Source organism: Anabas testudineus, chromosome 2 (assembly GCF_900324465.2).
Source record: "Anabas testudineus chromosome 2, fAnaTes1.2, whole genome shotgun sequence".
Classification (NCBI taxonomy): Eukaryota; Metazoa; Chordata; class Actinopteri; order Anabantiformes; family Anabantidae; genus Anabas; species Anabas testudineus.
This window is the reverse complement of record NC_046611.1, coordinates 3,677,629-3,697,269: the sequence shown is the minus strand read 5'-3', so window position 1 is coordinate 3,697,269 and position 19,641 is coordinate 3,677,629. Positions and strand designations below refer to the sequence as shown.

Genomic DNA, 19,641 nt, shown 5'->3' with positions numbered 1-19,641 from the left:
CAAACACACAAGGGGCATTCCTAAACACATGGATGAACACACATGTACAAACACACTGGCCAAGATGTGCAGAGACATGCATTCACACTCACAGATTTCTGAATTTTTTATGTCCAAATCATTAAAGAGAGATGACTCCAAACTGAAAAGATGTCATGTTACTGGACCTGAACAACCACAGATATGAAGATCAGGAGAGATATGTCAATACAAAGTAAGGCAGCATAAGTTCGAGTTGAATCTCAAATCTTTTGAAATCAAGCCTGTCAAACTCCTTCACGGCCACACGTGTGATGGCTGTCTAGCTTATGTCACACACTCTGACATGTAATTACTTTTAAGTAAAGCACACTTCACACTGGGCTACAATTACCTCATGATTTAGGAGTTTCAGACAAGGTAAACAAAGCCTGTTTCTGCTTCCTGACTGATTCAGGAAATACCTTGCTGCCAAAGTATGAGGAAACGTGTGCGGATCCATAAGGAGAAGGCTGTTAAAGCCAAGAAGGGATTGGAATTAACAAGGATACATGATGCGTTGTGCAAAGGGAAAGGTTTGGACACCTGTTCCAAGTGGCCAGCTTTGCAGGTGGCATAAAAGTCTGTCATCATAGAGAGGTAAAGAGTTTTTGATGGTTTTTCCTTATGAACTTTAACATTAAGCTCCTCATCTGAAGCATACTATCTATATCATACTATACCAAATTCTATCAGTTAAAAACAAATAAATGCCAAGTTAACATATCCAAACTTCACTTACATATAAGTTTTCTTGCAGAAAAAGAAGCATTTTCCAGCCTGTAATAACTTGAGCTTGTTGTTGTCTTCATGCTAAATGTTTTCAGTACCAGATTATACCTGGATAAGCTGAAACAGCTGCATGATCAGTGAAAATAACAACATATTAAAACTGTCCTTATGTATCATTCTGTCACTTTATTAAAATAACTGCTATTTTAACTTGGTATGCTAATAAGTCAGTCATATAAAGGTACCTACCCACCATATGTACCATATATACTGTAAGTCACGCATTTCAGCCATTGTTCTGTATTTCACACCCTGGCTGGCGTGGTTTAAATTAATGGGAGAGCAGGGACTCGCATTTACTACTGTGCTGTAATACTAGAAGATTCTGCTGACTCATGGAGACTGTGCAAAAGCTGCAGGGTGTTTTACAGTGGCTGTCCACACATCGTTTGCAGAAACAGTAGCCCTTTACAGAGGCAGACAAATGGCCGCTTCACATACAATAGAGACAAAGGTACAGTAAACAGGAGCACTCAAGCCAAGGTCTGACATCTCACACTCGTGGGTGCATGTGTGTTTGTGTGGGCAGCTGTTGCAAATGTACTGTCCTGTCATTACCGTATCTATTATGCAGGAACTGTGCATTCAGTTTCATTTGCTGTATCGTAAAAACAATTTAACCTGCTGATAGATGTAAAAGCAGAGATGCAAAGATAGAGTTACAGAGTGAAACCTGTTTTGTTCTCTCTCCTCCATGTTCTTTGAGTCTTTCTACTGCAGCACGCTGGTATGAGAGTAATGAAGTAATTAAAGGTTACTGCACTCATTGTAATTCATTCTGAGTAAAGAGTGTCAGCTAAAGGCTGAAAGAACTAAAGAGAGGTAAAGAGAGGTGTTAGAGTTTTACTGCATGAAGGTGAGTCTCTCCAGCAACTTCTGTCCTTCTTCCAGCTGCGCCAACACCTCTTGTATGTTTCCCCAAATATTATACAATGATTTACAGCTAAGATATTGGGGAGCTGAAGTTTGTTGACATTCCCCACCCCGCCCACCCTCAAATACGACGCTGACCCCTTTTCCAATGTCATAAACGACTTGCTTTATTGAAAGTATCACCGTGACAAGGAAAGAAATCTGACACAAGAGCTCACAAAGTGCTGTTGATCTAAACTTTTAAGATGCAATGTGTCTGTGAAAGTGTGTCAGGAGGAAATCTTTGAATAGTAAACAAGGACAACACCATATTATCTTGTAAACTGTTGGCAGCAGAACAGTGGGGTTTTGTCATAATGAATATAGGAGATTTAAACAAACAAAACCTTTTATGAAGAGGGGGGAAGGTTTGTTTGCAAGCCAGGATTTTCAAACTCCAAAATGCACAGAAAATATATATTGTGCCAGTTCTGGCTAGAAAACAGTCAGTTTGAAAGCAGTAACTGCAAAAACAGCCAACGAGTCTCCGCACCTTGGTGAACTCACATGGAGCGAGTTCATCCATTTAGAAACCACAAAAATCCTCCGGCTCTAATGACATCACTTAACAGTCAGCAAGGATGTCTGGGCAAATCTTTGTTTCCAGGCAAAACAGTCAGTGCATGCAATAAGCCATTGATAGCTAGCAAAATAAAAGCCTTTTATTGGTTATAAATTTTGTCGGACCATTAAACTTTATGTTTTTTCTGAGTGACATTACACTAAGTTTAGCCAACTGGAGACACTGAGACGTCTGACAGTCCCTTTCTTTCTGGATTTCCAACTTGCTAACATTCAAAGAAACACAAAGCATGAGACTTTAAGCTGCAACATGATGTGTTCTGGTTCTCTGTATCAAATACAACAAACAGCCTGGCAAAATGTCTTTTTTTCAGATGCTGTATTAGCAAAAAACAGGACTTGAACTGTTTTTAGAGTTCCCACGTGCTGTTCGTGGGGAAAGATAAATGTAGAACAGGCTAAGGGGTGGAATGCATTCAAAGCACTCTTAATTGAGCTGGATGGCCTGCAGTCACAGAAGCTGAGTGTCTCAACAAGGCTCAGGCTGGTGAGCTCCTGAGATGTGCCTCACACGTACACATCATTAAACCGGTTGCTTTTGCTCATGGCTCCACTGATGAACACTGCGAAGACAGTGGGAATTATATGGGAAAGTTGTGTGGAAGGTGCTCCCCCTCCTTTAAAATGAAACTCCCCTGGCTGTCAATGAAGGGGAAGTGCTCCCATGCTGAGGCCCACTGGGTCGGCCATTGAACACGGGAACATTCCTCAGTAATTCAGCTTGACCTGAACCCAATATGGTAGCTGAGGGTCACTGAATACAGAGCACCACATACAGGGAGGAGACGAAAAGGGAGGAGGAAAAGTTGGAAAATCGGATGTACGCAGACCAAGAGTTTGATTGGCGGATGGAAGAACACGTCAGTGTGACCTGCTGCTGGAGTAGTCGTCAGATTCTTTTCCAGGCTGCTGTTTTGGGTAACGATTATCACTCTAATAATGCCAACTGGCACAGCAACTGCTATCCAACATGTCCCAGCACACACTTTGTGTTGTAATTGATGAACTTTTCACATCCATCTCTTTGGAGAGAATTCACTCTGGTGTCACACAGCTTACAACAGCATGTAGGCCAAGTTTGACATCTGCCAAATTCTGCTATTGCACTCAGACATAGAGAAATTATCAAAACTACTAAATGTAGGACACACGATGGACTAAGAACATGTTGGTTAAGCAAGAACATGGCAGAGGGGGGCAATGATAAAAATAATAATAATATGGGGAAATGGTTGCACTGTGGCATAGTTGGGATGGAGAGAATTACAGTTTTAATTCTATAAAATCAAATCCCTCCACTTGGCAATCCTCTTATCCACTAATCCCCAGGTAGGTTTCAGAGGGCAGCAGGCTCAAACTGCCCAGTGCAGCAACACATCTGCCCTAGTGGTGGGATGATATCACCAGCTGCTGCTCTGCTCCAAATAAAATCTTAGAACAATAATAACTTTCTGATGAATCATTCTTAGATTCCTAAAGTAGCAGCATGAATTTGTACTTTTTTACCGTACAGTTTGATTAACCATTCAGCACACTACTACAGCAACAGACTTCTTCTTCTTGCTGTCTGAGCATGTTTTCTAATGTCCACATACACTAAACCCTAGTCGTAGTATGAATCCCAGCTCAGCTGCTACCCACATTCTCCTAATAGCAAGCAGAAATCACAAATTAGCCTTTAGTTACCACTTATAAAATATCCACGACATGGCAGATACTATTTTTTGCCGTCCTGTTGGGAAGCACCAGTTCCCAGGGCATTTCTCCCTGGCACTTTGACAACACCAGCAAGAGAGTGAGGATACCTCCCATACTCTCCCATGCTCTCATTTTCATGTTCCCTTGGAGTTCTGTTTTTAGAGATAACAAATCCGGCTAAAAATATAAAACCAGTGTCCAGAATTCTACACTTTAGCATCCCTGGTATCCTACCTCCTAATGTACTGTGATTATGTTTCCACAGGAATATTATAGTAGCACAGTACAAGAAGCTGCAGAAGAGCTGACCACAACAGACAGGCCCTATCCAGATAATCCATATTTCCCACTATTTAGCTGTATCCACTCCCAGTTCAACACCAGTCATTTCAGTGTGGGATTAGTGGGCTGGATAGAAAATCTTAATCCGCCTGAGTGAGTGTGGGGAAAGAAAACAGAGGTGGGAGAAACACACATTCCTGTACTGTACATACAAATCCATGCAATGCTGGACTGTTTCACCTCATCCTAAACAACAGGTAACTGCTTCCTTCTGTTATCAATCAGAATCAAAGTGGTTCACGCAGCGCCCCAGCTTCCTGCTGTTGCCACTAGCAACAGGACACATGAATCCCTCTTGCAACTGGCTAAGTTGGCTCAGCGCAAATCAGAGATCATCCCTCGCACATGTATACACTGCTGTTGTATGAAATATGTCCCCGGCTCTGGGATTATTAGGAAATATGCAGCTCAAGACGGCTGATGGAGGTGTAGCCGGAGAAACAAAATCATTACGCCTCCTCGAATAAGCCACAAGCAAAAGCTGAGTGTGCATGTACAGTATTCACCTGACAGCAGAGAAGAAAGGCACAAACGAAGGACCACACAACACAAAACAAACAATAGCAGGACAGAACAATGTTGCAGTGCTAGACGAAACAATGCAATTGTATATTTCACGTATGCTGATGACTTCTCTTCTTCTTACCCTGGTGGAGAGGCAGCATCCTGGTGCATTCAGAGGACACGCATGGTAATCCACCAGCACCCTTGCCTCCTGCTCTGCAGCTGCTGTGCACTGATCCCACAGATGATAAAAGTTTACATCCACAATGCAGCACTGCCGGCTCTGCGCTGCTCCCTGCCTCACTGCCTGCCGCTCAGCTTGACTGAGACCAAACTGCCTCTCCTCCCCGTCTCTCCTGTCTTTTCTACGCTCCTTCACAGTCCTTTCTTCCCTTTCTGCTCCTCAGTGCGTCTGTTCCTCTACCTTCTCTGTCTCTCTCTCTCTCTAACATGCGCTGACTCTCTTCTCTTGCCTCACGCTACATACGCTCTCCCTCTGTGCTTTGCTTTCTCTCACTGATACACACTCTCTTCATACACACAGCGCTATGTGCCTCTCCCCCGCCCACCCCACCTCCTGGCTTTATCTGTCCTCAGAATATTTCTCTCCTCAGTCTGTCTCTGCTTCTATCTCTTTCTCTCCCTCTCATTCTCCCTCCTGACTGCGTCCCTCCTCCTCGGGCTTGCGGGACGTTTAACATGTGTTCATGGAGACGCCTGCTCTGCTGCCTCTCTGAAGGTGGCTCTTTCCTCAGGGGAGGAGAAGCGAGGTTGGGTTGGGGGTTTGTATGGAAGAGGAGGAGGAGGTGGAGTTTTTGGGGGGGTTACAACACTGGCAAGGGGGGGTTTAACAAATAAGAGGACGTGAACAGGCAAGCATCAACTGGCTTGTGATGTCCAGGTCCCAGAAGGCTTAAAATGACCTGAAGTTCTGAATGAACTTGAAAGAGTCTGCAACAGAGAAAGGGCCACGAGAAGAAAAACTGTACCACTTAGGAACAGGGTACGCTTTTAGGCAATGTCTCTTTAGGAATATCCATGTTTTTGCACTTTGATGTTAACGTGAAAGCATAAAAGTCCTTATCTGAAGAATATAAGAAGGGAGCCTGACAAAAATGTTTGCTGCAAGAAGTGGCCAAGCATTATTTGTCAAAAGTTGCAAAAACTGTTGGACAATTTGTTAAATTTAAAAACGCATCTTGGTGCCTTCTGTTGAAGTCCCTTGCTCACGCTTAGTCAGTGTTTTCTTACACCTAAAAATGAGGTTATTTAAAAACACTGTCCAGTGACTGGAGAAAACTGAGACAGCACAAAGAAAAAAAGTGAGGCTGCTGACAAAAGACGTGTAGGGACAACCGAGGAAGAGGTCGAGATCAAGAGAGTGAAGGACAGAAAGTGAAAGCCAGGGAGGAAAAAAAGGCTGAGAAAGAAAGGGAGAGAGAGGGAAGTGCTTGGGTCTGCCTGAGCCGAGTGACGGACCAGGCTCCAGCCCATCTGCCGCAATCACAATCAGTCTCAGCTGAATGGCTGTGACAAACTGCAGCCCGGAGCCCACAGCTTCAACCAGGCAGGCCGCCTGCAAGTAACGAGGGAGATGAGAAGGGGGATGCAGAGGCATAAGAGGAGGGGGGACACCGTCTATTGTCTTCTCCCCAATAGGACCAGTGCGAGAGGGGGCGGGCACCGGAGGGGTGAAAAGGGGAATTAAAAGGGTCCCGGTGACTGGAGCTCTCAGTTAAAGAGAGGAAAGAAAGGACGGGGCTGACTTAGAGCCTGGGCCATCACTGCCACTTTGCCCCACATTCACTGCCACTAATGTCCTAAATGAACAATGACACAAACCATGTGAGAAAATTAGTGTGCAGGAGAAGAGCGCAAAGGGGGCGGCTGGGTACGTTCACGACGAGGGAAGGCCAAGTAAGTCTGGAGATGGACTGACAACCACAGGGTAGATTATTTCATTCCTGGAAATATGATTAAAAAAACTGACATGTCCTCGTTATCAGACGTGTCGTGAAGCTGGCAGCCACATTCCCATTTGTCATAATAAGACTCAGAAAGATTCATGATCTCTGATTATTGCAAACATGACCAAAATGTCATGCAGAGGGGGTAATTGTGTTTATCATAAGCGCAGCTGCCTCTCGGGGAAATCTGAATATAGAGCGAGCATGATTTGATTCTACGAGCAGGTGGTCACCAATTAGACACTATTGTCCCGATTGGGTAAAAAAGACAAATGGACGCTGAGTCAGCACTAAAACATACATATGCGCTGTAATCAAGAAATATTGAAGGCAGTGGTCCATTCTAATTCAATCAACAGCAAGCAGCAAATTGTTGAGCGATGGCTCCAGTCAGCAGGGTGACAAACGCAGCAGAGCTTTGTGACGGTAGCGTTTAGGGTCAGAAATAGTCGCACGCTCATGTCCCAGAACTTCCTCTTTCCACTAATGAGGAAAGAGGCCGTGCTTGTTTGTTTAGCTTTGTTTTCTCCTGTTTTGACAGCGTAGTGAGAATCTTAGGGCGTTTGTTTGTACGGTGAAAGTGTGACAGCACTCGCGATCTGTGGGTGTGTATGACGATAAAACATGTGGTGGTGGACAGTATATAAAATCTCCCAATCATAATTATGTCCATTTAATACGTTGTACGCCTTTTGATATGTGACTGTGTGTCTGCATTTGTAATATGTGCACATATATGTGTGTGTGTGTGTGTGTGTGTGTGTCCACCCTGTGTGCTGAGTGATCTGCTGAGCTCATTAAGGCGCTGCTTATTGCTCTGCCAGGGGTGTCAGTGACAGATTCCACTGTTTGGAAACACTCAGCCGCCCACACAGCCAGCCTGGCTCCACCACTGTCACACACACACACACACACACTAAAGGTTAGGTTAGCATTCCACAGGGAGGAGGGGGGTGTAGGGAAGGAGACAGGATGGTGCTGGGCCAGTGGCTGGAGGGACCGCGGGTCGATATGGATTTGTAATGGGGTGCAGGGTGGTCTGAGGGAAAGGGATGCTCGTGACTGTGGTTGCGTGAAGTGTGAGTGTAAGTCTGTGCACACACGAAGGGGCGTGCGACTGTAAGTAGCCTTGAAACGGCAGCGAGAGAGAGTTGCCAGACTTCAAGTGATGCTGGCGGTTGTGGTAAGATGAGTGTAAGAAGTGATGGATGAAATATTTAGTGTAAATACTCTAGTACAAGTAGAAACTCTGTCCCTTTATGTATGTACTTTGTAGTTGTGCTAGTATTATGATACTTACAGTACAACACAGCTACTGTAAACTAAAGTGTGCAGTACTTGTGTACTGTATGTTTTGCCTTCTAGGGGTACTAAAGATAAAGTAAGAGCTAAACCTCAACTTCAGTGCAAAACAACTTAATTCCCTGAAGAGTCAGGTCAATTACTTTGTAGCGTGATTTAAAGATTAGCCTTGAATAACAGTACTTTCTGTGTATATTTGAATGTACAAACATCCTGTCATCTTGTCCGGTGAATGTGCAGCATCCCTGCCATCTGCCACACTCCCCCTCTATGATGTTAATACCCGGCATTGATGTTCCGCTGCAGCTTGATCACAGATGAGTGACCAGAACTGTCCAGTGGACGTGCGTCACTTGAGCACATCACCGTCCTCTAGGTGTGTGTTCTGAGTCAGACATTAATCACAGAGCCGGACGAGAAGAAAAACTTTGTTTCCTTCCCGTCCCTGCAGTGCCCCAAAGTCGATTAGCATGTACGCAGTGTTTAAGCTAAGTCACGCTTCTGATAACAGCTATTTAATGTCTGATACAACTGAGGAAAAGTGAGGGGTGTGAAATCATTTGGAAACACATCAGAGGTATGGGTGGCTACAATCCATCCAGGAGATATTTAGCTGTCAACATGACTAGGTTCCTTTTGGAAAAACGGGGTGGGGTGTTTTCTGCATCAAGACGAGCAAAGGAAATGGCACGCTGTAGACAGGCAGCGTGTTTGTTTACCCAACACTCAGGACCCACACAGATCAAAACTGCAAGCGCCCAGACAGATGCAAATTACGTGATGGGTCACAGAGCAAGAGCAGCTCCAGAGACTGTGAGTGGCTGTACGGTGTCATTTAACTTCTGTGTGGCAAGATGAAGTGTGAAATACAATAAAACTGATAATGCACCTCCGTCATGTTTCATTAAGCAGGAGGGTGGGGGTGGAACGATAGGCAGGATGGGGGTCCAGTGAGACATCATCAGTAGGCGAGATTTTCTTCTTTATGGAAATACTTTAAGTCCTCAACGCTGGAAGGATCATGATTAACACTGATAGAGTTAATCTTAATTAATCTCAAGTCTTAAAAATCTTTCACATTCCTTGTGTGATTACAGTAAACAAATGAGACTATTATGTGGTATCTCATACCAGTGGTACACAACCATTTAACAAACTCAATATGCTTTTGTTTCCTGTTACAAAACCAACTTGGCTTGTTCTTTTTCCTGTAGTATTTCAAACAGAACTCATTAGAAGAAATGTCTAAAACTTTAAATATCAAGCTTGCTTGATTCCGTAAAGCAAAAAATAGAGTTTGAAAGAAAGACAAGGCATTTTCTGAGTAGAGCTGTAAAGCACTCTCATCAAATATCAGATCTCAAATGTACAAATACTGTAAACTTTTATAGTACTTGTGTGTAAAATACGCTATTAAATACAAATAATTAAATGCTGTGATAATAATCTTGGTGTCAAAATTAATCTCATAGTAGTTTATCAACGTTTAGAAGCAAATTTAAATAAAAAAAAAACATAAAATCATCCTGTTTAGTGCTGTAAAGCAACCATACAAAGTCAATATCTTAAATGTATATACTCTTTGTTTTGTGACTGACGGATGCGTCTGCAGTAACCTTGGTGTTTTTAAAATCAATGTAGTAATAGTTTATTGACACTTTTCTTGAATGAAATCACGCTTCCTTCACAGTGTTGGTAGTATATTTTGGTATATTCTACTGTAGCGGTATGTAGGATATACTTAGTATGGTAATGTTGTGAAACTCACAAATTTTCACCCCTTCCTGTTTCTTCGCACAGATCAGAGGATGATTTTGGAAGTAAATACCGTGAATGCAACCACTGTGACTTCCACCAGCCAAAACCACAAGGGATCTATCAACAATCCAAACCACACAGGATCTATCAACAACAAAAACCACACAGGATCCTTTGCTCACCTTATCTTAAAGTGAGGATGTTTGCTAAAGCGATTTGCAGCACATATATTAGTCTAAATAACTGCACGCTTTCATGAGCACAAAAGGAGTCACAGCACATTCTCCCAAAGCTGATGTTGATCTTAAAAAGTATTTTCGCTGCACAATAGAGAGGAACTCAACTGAAGTTAATAAACCTGAGTGTTGTGTGAACCACCATTTAATCAAATGCACAACTGACAATACCAGAGTGACTTAAATCAGATAAAAAAAATTATCTTCTGAACCAATGCATAATTAAAGCGCTTTTCTAACTACGTAAGACATTCAAATTACTGTCTGAGAACTCACTTAGACAAACAACAGTGGTAATTAGCGATTATGCAAGACCCCACAGAAAAAGACTCAGCTCTTAAACACAGCTAATTGCTTCTAGGAATGCAGATAATGCCCTGTTCAATCTAAATGCCAAGAATAAGTGTCAGATGTCCAATAAAACACTGTATATCCATGTTGTGAAACCGCTACACCCCAGCTGGCAACAACAAAAAATGTTTATTGCAACAATATATCTGCAGGGAAAGGATTTACCCATAATGCTAAGTGTAGATTATTTTCAGAATAAGTGCGGTAGACAGCTGCTTAGCTTCATACTTCACCTTGAATGCACCAGAAAAGAAACACGAAGGCTTATGGTGAATGATATGTGGTAAGGGAAGCAGTGCAGGGGGCAGGCATAACATATCACCACTTAAGTAGTCTTTTGCTGTTTGCATTGGAATGCAGCACTGCGACGAGCTATGAAACGACCTTGAGGGAGCATCAATAAATGGCTTCATTAATCCATTCGATTAACCTCTTCCTCTTATAAGCTCCATAAAACTGATGCATGTGTTTTAGCCGGGCCTGCGCTGTGCACATGAATCATGGATGAAGTTTGGCATTTACAGGACTGGATAGACGACTGTGACCCCAGCCAGGCGGACCCAGTGAATCCTTGCCAGTATAAAAGAGCACAAGTTCACTTTCGTCACAGGGCATCAGCCGTTTTGCTTCTTAACTAATTGCTTTAAAGAGTTTATCATCAGTTGTGCAGGTGACTCCTCGCTGACAAAGTAAACATCATTACTATACCAGACGTGCTACAGAATCTGCACATGAAATGCTAATGGTTAAGTCAGTCGAATTATAAGTCTCACAACAGGTAAACAACCAAATATCACCACTTTACAATCAAACATCATGTTCTTTTCTGTCAGAAAACATCTTTTTTGTTTAAGATAGCTAAGCTGTTAGAAATAGTCTTTTATCCTATTTTCTGCCATACGGCAACTAGAACTGAAAATCTGAAAAGTTACGCTGCTTTGTAGAAAAAAAGATTTATGTGTTTACAATATTCATGGTGCCTCAAAACAGCTGGGGCAATACTTAATCCAAAACAAAACATTAATAATTTATATTTACCCTGTTTCCTTCCGTAAAGTCCTCCATTAAAAGTCAGATTCCAAAAATACAGTGTACAGAAAAATACTGTAGATGTTTATAATACCTGTAGTGGCCTGTATGTGTATGTGATAACAGTGATGACAGTCATTAAATTATTTTTAATTTGTGCTTAAGGCAATTAAACATATTGCAAACTCAAACTCAAGCTTGTACACATCATAGTATGCACATTAAATAAGCTCACACACTGATACTGTGTGTTTTACAGTATGGGGATGTAGTTTATTCCAGTTTAAAGCCGATGTTTCAAATAAGGATTGTAAAGCCCTCCTGTTTGGGGATAAAGAAACCATGCAGCTACTGTTTCGACCCTTAGTCAGGCTCGGTAGCACACCCACTGACAAGCATGTTAAGGATCAACACAACACTCTGCTATGCCAGTTGTTAACAATCAAGCTCTGGTAGATGTGAACAGCTCTTTGCTAATTATAGATAGCATACATGAAAGGGAGGGACTCATGATTGCTTCCTATTTTAGCCTTACATTGTTTGTGGTTTGCACCCCACAAGCTTTAATCAAGCATTTCTTATTATAAAAACATACAAAGAAATTCTTGAGGAAAAATACATACTGACAGGGTGAAGGGTCCAAAAACCAAATTCCACCAGTGCCTGAAGGTCCCAGTAACGGTTTAATAGAATGATTTATTTACCCACTGATGTCTCCTTTGAGATATTTTGGAGCCTGGACTCCTGGACCGTAAAGTGACCTCTAATGGATGGATTACGCCAAGTCATTCACTTCAGAGGGTACACAAATATACTCTGGGAACATATTAGATCTCTTTGGAGCTTACCATGATCAAATTATTGCATTAGACTGGTCAACTTATCCAATTAAAGTTGTAAAATGCATGGCTCTTGCCCAAGCGAGACGGCAGATCCTTGGGGCGTTGGAGGGTTTGCGGGAGGCTGAACCCTATCCACCTCCTCATCGACAGAACAGGCCTCGCCACATACTTCAACTGAGGATTACAGCCTTTCATCTTGCTCAGACCGCCAGCAGCACACAGGCGTCTTTGAGGCCAGATATGCCTTGTAGTAACATCAGCAAGGTCCAGATTTGTAAAGCGGTTTCCCAGTCTGTGGTCCTCTACTCTTGTGTGTACACACTCACACATTTGTTCTCTCTCATTTAAACCCACTGTCCTCATAGGAGCACAAGGACATTCTCCTCCATAAGTAACAAATTAAGGGAACACCCAAAGTCTCTCAAAGTGTTCTTGAGCAATGGTTGCGCCCTTTAACTTCAGTTGAAACAAATGTAATGTGATTAGTGGCCTAAAAAACTCTTATGCTTAATAACTGAACCAATTAGGATCATTTTAAATAAGCTGAACCGAATAACATTAGGGGGTTTATAGTGATTAAGGACAGACATAACTAGAATGTAAAAACAACTAATTCAGTCCTTTTTTGAATGCTGCTTCCATCAACCATCCAATATCTCAAATGTATCCCTCTGCGATTAGCCAAGGACAAATAGACAGAAATGTTGCATCACAAAACTGGTCAATCTTTAATTCTACCCACAGGCAAATTCACTTAAACAAAGGAAGTCCCATTACCTATAATCTCTCATCTAAGCGCACATCTGATCTGTCCTCCACCTTCTATTGCTCCTGTCTTCGAAGCTCCGTTGCTCTATGAACATGACAAATAGCTTATTGACATCCTGCAGCTGCAGCCGCCTTCGCCATGCAACCTGTCCTAAGCTTTGTGGTTCTCCAGCTGAGTCTCCTACCTCCCCCTGCACAACTCTCCACCTCCCAGTTGCTCTTAGCAGCCCCTGCTGCCTTCCAGACACCCTCCTCACCCCTCCTTGTCCCTCCCTGTGCTCCAAGGTGTGGAAAGGGTCACACACAAACGCCATCTGCTCCGGCAGAAAATGGCAGGTGAGGCCAGCTTTGGGCCATGTGACCCTACAGTGGCCGTGGAACGTTCGACCCACTAAAAACAAGGTCAAAAGAAGATTTGGGGAAAAACAAATACCAGCTCAGCACAGTGACAAATCAAGAGTCGGAAAACGGGTGGAAATCAAGATAGAGAGAGGGAGAAAAAACTAATTTACATTGTTTTAATCCACAGGGAAGATTACAGTCACTATGCCTTGACGCAGCAGCTTGTCAAAAAGAGGTCATGCAAACTCACTCCCCACCCGTCATGCTTTTTAGCGCTGCAGAGCATCCATATGTCCTTCCCACACATGTCTGTCACTCAGCAGAAATCTTTAATAACCCCCACTTTCCTCAAAGCATCCAACACACATGTGCAAGTCCACCACTAAACCCTTAATAAGACATCCGGTCATACTTACACAAAATAATCGTATTAACTTGAAACTCAGTTAGTGTCCTACTGTACGCTGCGTCTAATGTTGCCAAATTTGGATTAGCGCCATCTGATGTTGACACTGTGCTGTGGAGCTTTTGTTTCCGTCTGTCAAGGACGTGGTCACATTGAATAGAGGGAGAAGGAAGGCCCGGCCAGCATCCCACTGGGATTTTGTACTTCCTGGGAGTGTGAGAGGCGGTGTGTGAGTGTCAGTGTGTGCACGGGTGGGGCTTTAGCATGTTGAAGATACAGCAGATGCTTGTGACATACAACTGAAAACAAGCTGAAAATGTTTTTTTAATTAGGCTGATTAATTAAAAATCTATTCTGTTTGATTTGTACTCACCTATCCTCCTGTAGGGTTTAAGGCTGGCTTTGAGATATTACAGCTTGCTTGTTTGGATGATATAAACTTGGCAAGACATAAGAAAATACTATTTTTGTCCACACCCATCTTTGCCTAGGTTCTTCTGCCTTCTGCTTTATTATTTTAGAATACCACGTACAGCAGGGATTTATTAAAAACTCTCATTCTATCTTCTAAGGTAAAAAGAGTAAAAACCAAAACCAAATTGTAATATTCTGCCTAAAAAGAAGTCATAATTGTCCAGTCTGCATACTTCACTGGTGTGAAACTACCCTATAATACAGCACAATGAGAGACATGAATGCAGTGGGTCACTGGGTCATGAAGTAAGGATGCAGAGAACTACAGGAATGTAAAGGCTTTTCGTCCTCCTCTTGACAGATTGATGGTCTCCATATTCTGAGGCGTGGAGGAAGACATCTACAGCGTGGTGAGACGCTACCTAATAAGGGGAAGGAGGCGGTTTTTGACTTGCTGTCTGTTTTAGCCGAACAAAAGCCTTTGTGGAGTCATTTATCACTGTCACCACTCTGAATTGAACAACACTGGAAAAGAAACGAGAACAAATCATGTCTGGTGATATGTATATTCTAAAAACTGAGCTTTCAGAGGCTGGTGTTCGCTGAGTGTGGTTTATTTCAACGTCTAGATGGTTGCATCTCCACTATGAAGAACTTCTTGCAGTAGTCAAAAGAAAGCATTACTCTTACTGGCAACAGGTATCGTCCTTCAGACAAACCCAGACCACAAACTCTGGGCGTACGTCAACAATCTTCAACTGAAGGACGTACAGTACCTTAAAGTAGTAAATCCTAGTTTGGAGTGAGTTGACACCACACTGTTTCTCTCTGTAGTGTCCATTTCTCAACATTCAAAGACCATTAGGACGTTTTTTTATCAAATTCATTCATAAACATTCATAATAAATTAGTGGAAAAAGGAGAGGGATGCAGGAGAAGAGTAGACCACATAGAGCTGGAGATTTTTATTGAGTATTGAGTTTAGTCTGTGGTTGTGCCAAACACAAACACACAGGTGTTGTATATAAAAATCGATCATCCTGTAGTCTGCATTTGAAAAATGTTCTGAATCAAAATACACAACATATTTAAGAAATTAACTACAGTGCTGATCATACATGAAGACCAAAACCTCCTATTTACATCAGTTTCTTCTTAACTTAACTTAAATTTCATTAGTTCCCAGGTTTTTGAGGATCCAGAAGGACTCTCTACAAACATCCCAAAAAACTGTCTGCGCAATCATAGTCAGTTCACTGCAAAATTATCTTTTCTATAACGTAAACTAAACTAGGGGCAACTGTGGATTAGTTGGTAGCGCAGTCTTCAAACAACCCCTGGTAGGTTTTTCAATTCCTGATTCCCCTGTTTCCTGTGTTCCTTAACAGCAGTGTTCCTGAAAAAGACCCTAAACTACGAACTTTTTGTGCCTAAAATGCACCCGACATTCCCACAATTTCATTAAATTGTATCATTAAACTAGCAATTGATTTCATACATTGGAGGTAATTGACACTGTTCTTGTGCAGTGGTTACACTTCCTGTTTGTATTTTTTTACTTTCTCATGCTGATCTGTCAATTTAAACGAACAAAGGAACTCTTCCTCGTGCTGTCAATATTGTCCAGAGCTGCCGTTATGTTTGGGTATGTTTGCAACATGTGCACCTCTGTATCCCCAACAGCCGTATGATGGAAGTGCCCTTAAGATTAGCCACTCCAACAAGTTCATGACTTCGAAACCAGTTGGTGCTCATGCCTAAACACAGGTCAGCTGCTACTGAGTTTTCTAAGTGGCTGGAAGGTCACTCTGGGCGACACTGAAGACATCTCCCCGTCTAACAAAGAGGCGATGGATGAGGTTAGATAGATGGGTCATTCCTTTACACATTACTTCCTTTATGAAGGGGCTGCCCTGGCCTCCTAGTAAAGAGGCTGGTCAGTGGTCATCCATCCCCCCAGCCACCCACCCTGAGACCCCTATCCCCTTGTGTCCCACCCCCAGCCCCTCTTTGCTCACTCAGGGGGAAAATTACTTTGAGCTGAGGGAATACAGCTCCATTGAGATGGAGAGAGGGCTGTACAAAAGAGAGTGAAGTTTAAAAAATTGTCTCTCTTTTCAGCAGGGGCGGGGCATCACTGGAAGGGCGATAGGAGCATGGAGGGGACAAGGTCATTAGATTGGCATCTCCATAAGCTCTTCACTCCCATTGTTTGGGCAAATCCGTTTGAAAAGACTTCCATGAGAAATGCCCCCAGTCAACCCCACACTGAGCCCAGAGTCTCCCCTTTTGTCTGACACTTTTTAGTGCGATTCCAACACAAAAAGCATTTCTCAAGGACAGCATACAAAGCTTGTCTCGCACTCAAAACCAAACAACATTGTTCTGCTGCCTCAGGTTGGGAATGGATTGCGGGCAGCTGCAAATATCCTCCGGCAATAAAACATCTGCCCAAAAGTGTTGAGGAGGAGCTTCTTACCTTCGAACGTTTCGCCGCTCTTCCTCAAGCTGTTTGAGAAGCTCGTCAATGCATTTGTTGGCATCCATGTACTCCTGCCAAGAAGAGATCAGAAAAGCCAAAAGTAAACAATGGAGTCAGTGTGTAAAGACCCACTCTGAATATAAGCTAATTGGAAACACAACCAGATTTCAACCTTCTTCTTACTGAATATTATCAACTAAGACAAATCATAACAACGGAGAACATTCGCTGATCAAATGCATGCAATACTGTTAAGTCATGACAAGACTGTGTATTTCCTCCATTTTATTACCTTTCAGTATAAAGAACAGAGATGAAATACTTTTCAAAAGGTGTGATTAATCAGTTTAGTCCCTCTTTTTTTGTCTCTTCTGTGTGTGTAACTCCAGAAGCACCTCTGTGTAACTTCTAACGGCTGGCCCTGAAGCGAGTCCAGCTGTGTAATGTCAGCTGGGAATAGCCCACACTCACAAAACGTGCGCTACTGAGTTACAGCACAGATGAAATGAGCTAAGGCGAAGTGGAGAATGAAAAAAACAGATGTCAGAATTTCTTGGCTTTGGCCTAACAATTTGCCTCTTAGTGGTCTGACTACATAAAGCAGAAAAATGGATAGAAGCAACTGTAAGAAATAGGCCACATAGGCACCATCCTTCAACCATCTGGGCCTCCAGTCACGGAGCTCTACCTATAATACATAGCACAGCCAGTTGTGACGTGATGCTGTCAGATCCGTGTGGTCGAGGTTTAGGGCTAATTAATTAGATGTTAGCTTGACAGCTCATGACGTGTCTCCTGGGTAAACGGTTATCTCAGTGGGACAGATGCTCGCCATTGATTTCTAGATTCTGGTCGTGTGCTTACAGAATGCAACTGAATAATGGGGATTCCCATGAAGAGGTCACCAGGCCAGGAATCTCTGTCTATGTCTTAGGGGGGGAGGAAGTAGTACCTCTGAGCCATTTATTTCTGCGCTCTGTTTTAACCATAAACTACAGCCAGGAGTGTTTTTTTATTTTCTGTGCCGTTCTCTAATTACTCCCTGGCAAGAACAAATCCCTTCTGTGAAGTACGAACTGATTGTTTTCCAATAGCACTTTGGAAAACAAACAATGTGTAGTGTTCAAACTTTTCAGAAAACCCTTGTTGTTGTGATACAGTACGAGGCACAATAAAGTGCAGGCATTTACTGTGTATGGTAATGGGTTTATTCTAAAAGATACAGTATATAATAACAATATCCACATTGTGTCCAGACCCAAAAGCTGCAACGATTTCTCACTCCTTATCATCAACATTATAACACAACCCAACAACTTGTAATAATTAGCATGGAATAATGGATGACTGTTTCTGACCTCCCTATGAACCACCTTTGGGGACTGGCCAAACTTGAAGTGCTTGCTATGACTGCATGTTCTTTTTTTAACCCATGGCCTTGAGAATAAACTCGCAATAGACCAGATGTTCAGAAGCACAAGCTGCTGGTCTAAATACGGTAAATGCAGTTGTTTTGTCTTGTCGTTCCTCCCAGGGTGCCGCGCTCCCACCGCTGCCTCTAAACCACCTTACATCTGAGACAACCACTCAAACAGGCCCATCATCGCCAACTTGCTGCAATGCCAGCAGAACATGGCAAAGGCCCAGGCTTCCTGCCGAGTCGCCAGTCAAGGGCACGCTGGGTGACCATTAGGCAAATAGGGCCAACACCAGAGTACGACAACAGATCAATGCTTCACAGCGTGGTGCCACATTTTCCAATTTCTGTCATAGATTCTGTTGTTTTCCCACAAAAATGATATGACAATTACATAAACTCTATTCATCACTGCTTTCATCATTATCATTATTAATTTTGACTTAACCAGTATGAAAAGCCTTTGATGTCTGGAAAGCAACCAATTACACTGTCTGACAACAGTGCCCCAAAGCCATCTGCCAGTTTCAAAGTGCCACAGCTCGCAGCCAGAATGCCACTCACACCCAAACTCAAAGGCCATTAGCACTCAGCTAAGTTCCCAAAGTTAAATTTACTGTTGGCTCCAACAGCCACTAATCAATAGCAAAAAAAACTATGCAAATGATTGCAATCATATTGCACTTCCAACAGGGTGGGTGGATAGGGTGAAGGTGAAAGCTTGAAAATACAATTTGCTGTAAAATATCAGAGATGTAGTGTTCTGGAGAAGCAGGACAGTCTTGTGAAGTATTTATTACAAAAGACAATTGAGTCTGCACAAAATAAGCATGCACACAATGCAAAGAACCGGCTCGGTTTTACAACCTGCCATCTCATCAACTAAAATGTGTGACTGTCTGGTGTAAAGCGTCTGTCTCCACAAGACCATTAGCAACACGATCTCATAATGATTACGGCTGCTGCACAAAGGGGAACCTTCTTCGTGAAAGCCCCATGTCAGGGGAAATATTTACAGGCCACATCAAACGTGAGGTAAAGCTGCCTAAGTCTGTGTTGTCATCGCGTAGACCTCTCCTAATGACAGGGCACTGAAATAATCCTCGGCACACATGAAGGAATGCAGAGAATGTGGCGTGCTTGTTGTCATGTGAAATGGGAGGGTATTTTAAGCAGAGATTTAAAGCATGACTCATGTATGTAATGCCGCATGTTATATCTTCAGCCAGGCATTATTTCAGACGGTTTTATGGTGCAAGTGAAAGCTGCACCGCTCCCACGAGGCCCAGGTGCTCACGTGTAGTCTGAGAAAACACTGAATCTACTGACCTGAGACTTTATCGGATGCATATTTCTCAGGCTCAGTGCTCTTGCAACTGCAGTACGGTCCGGCTGTTTCTTACAGTGGTTAAAATGTCCTATGAGGTGTAAGCTCATAAGGAGTGCGTAATCACCTCTAAAAGTATACTAAATCATAAA

At 42.8% G+C, this 19,641-nt stretch overlaps 1 protein-coding gene across 3 annotated transcripts in view; it reads right to left on the bottom strand.

Moving 5' to 3' along the window:
* Positions 1-19,641, bottom strand: part of LOC113163266 (nck-associated protein 5-like) — a 121,429-nt gene that overhangs the window by 64,821 nt on the left and 36,967 nt on the right. For 2 of the 3 annotated variants that reach the window (XM_026361726.1, XM_026361727.1), the window contains one exon: positions 16,743-16,816. In XM_026361726.1, the coding sequence (XP_026217511.1) occupies positions 16,743-16,816 (74 nt within the window). Of the gene's footprint in view, positions 1-4,990; positions 5,540-16,742; positions 16,817-19,641 lie in introns of those variants that run through there. The other variant, XM_026361728.1, reaches the window with a different exon arrangement.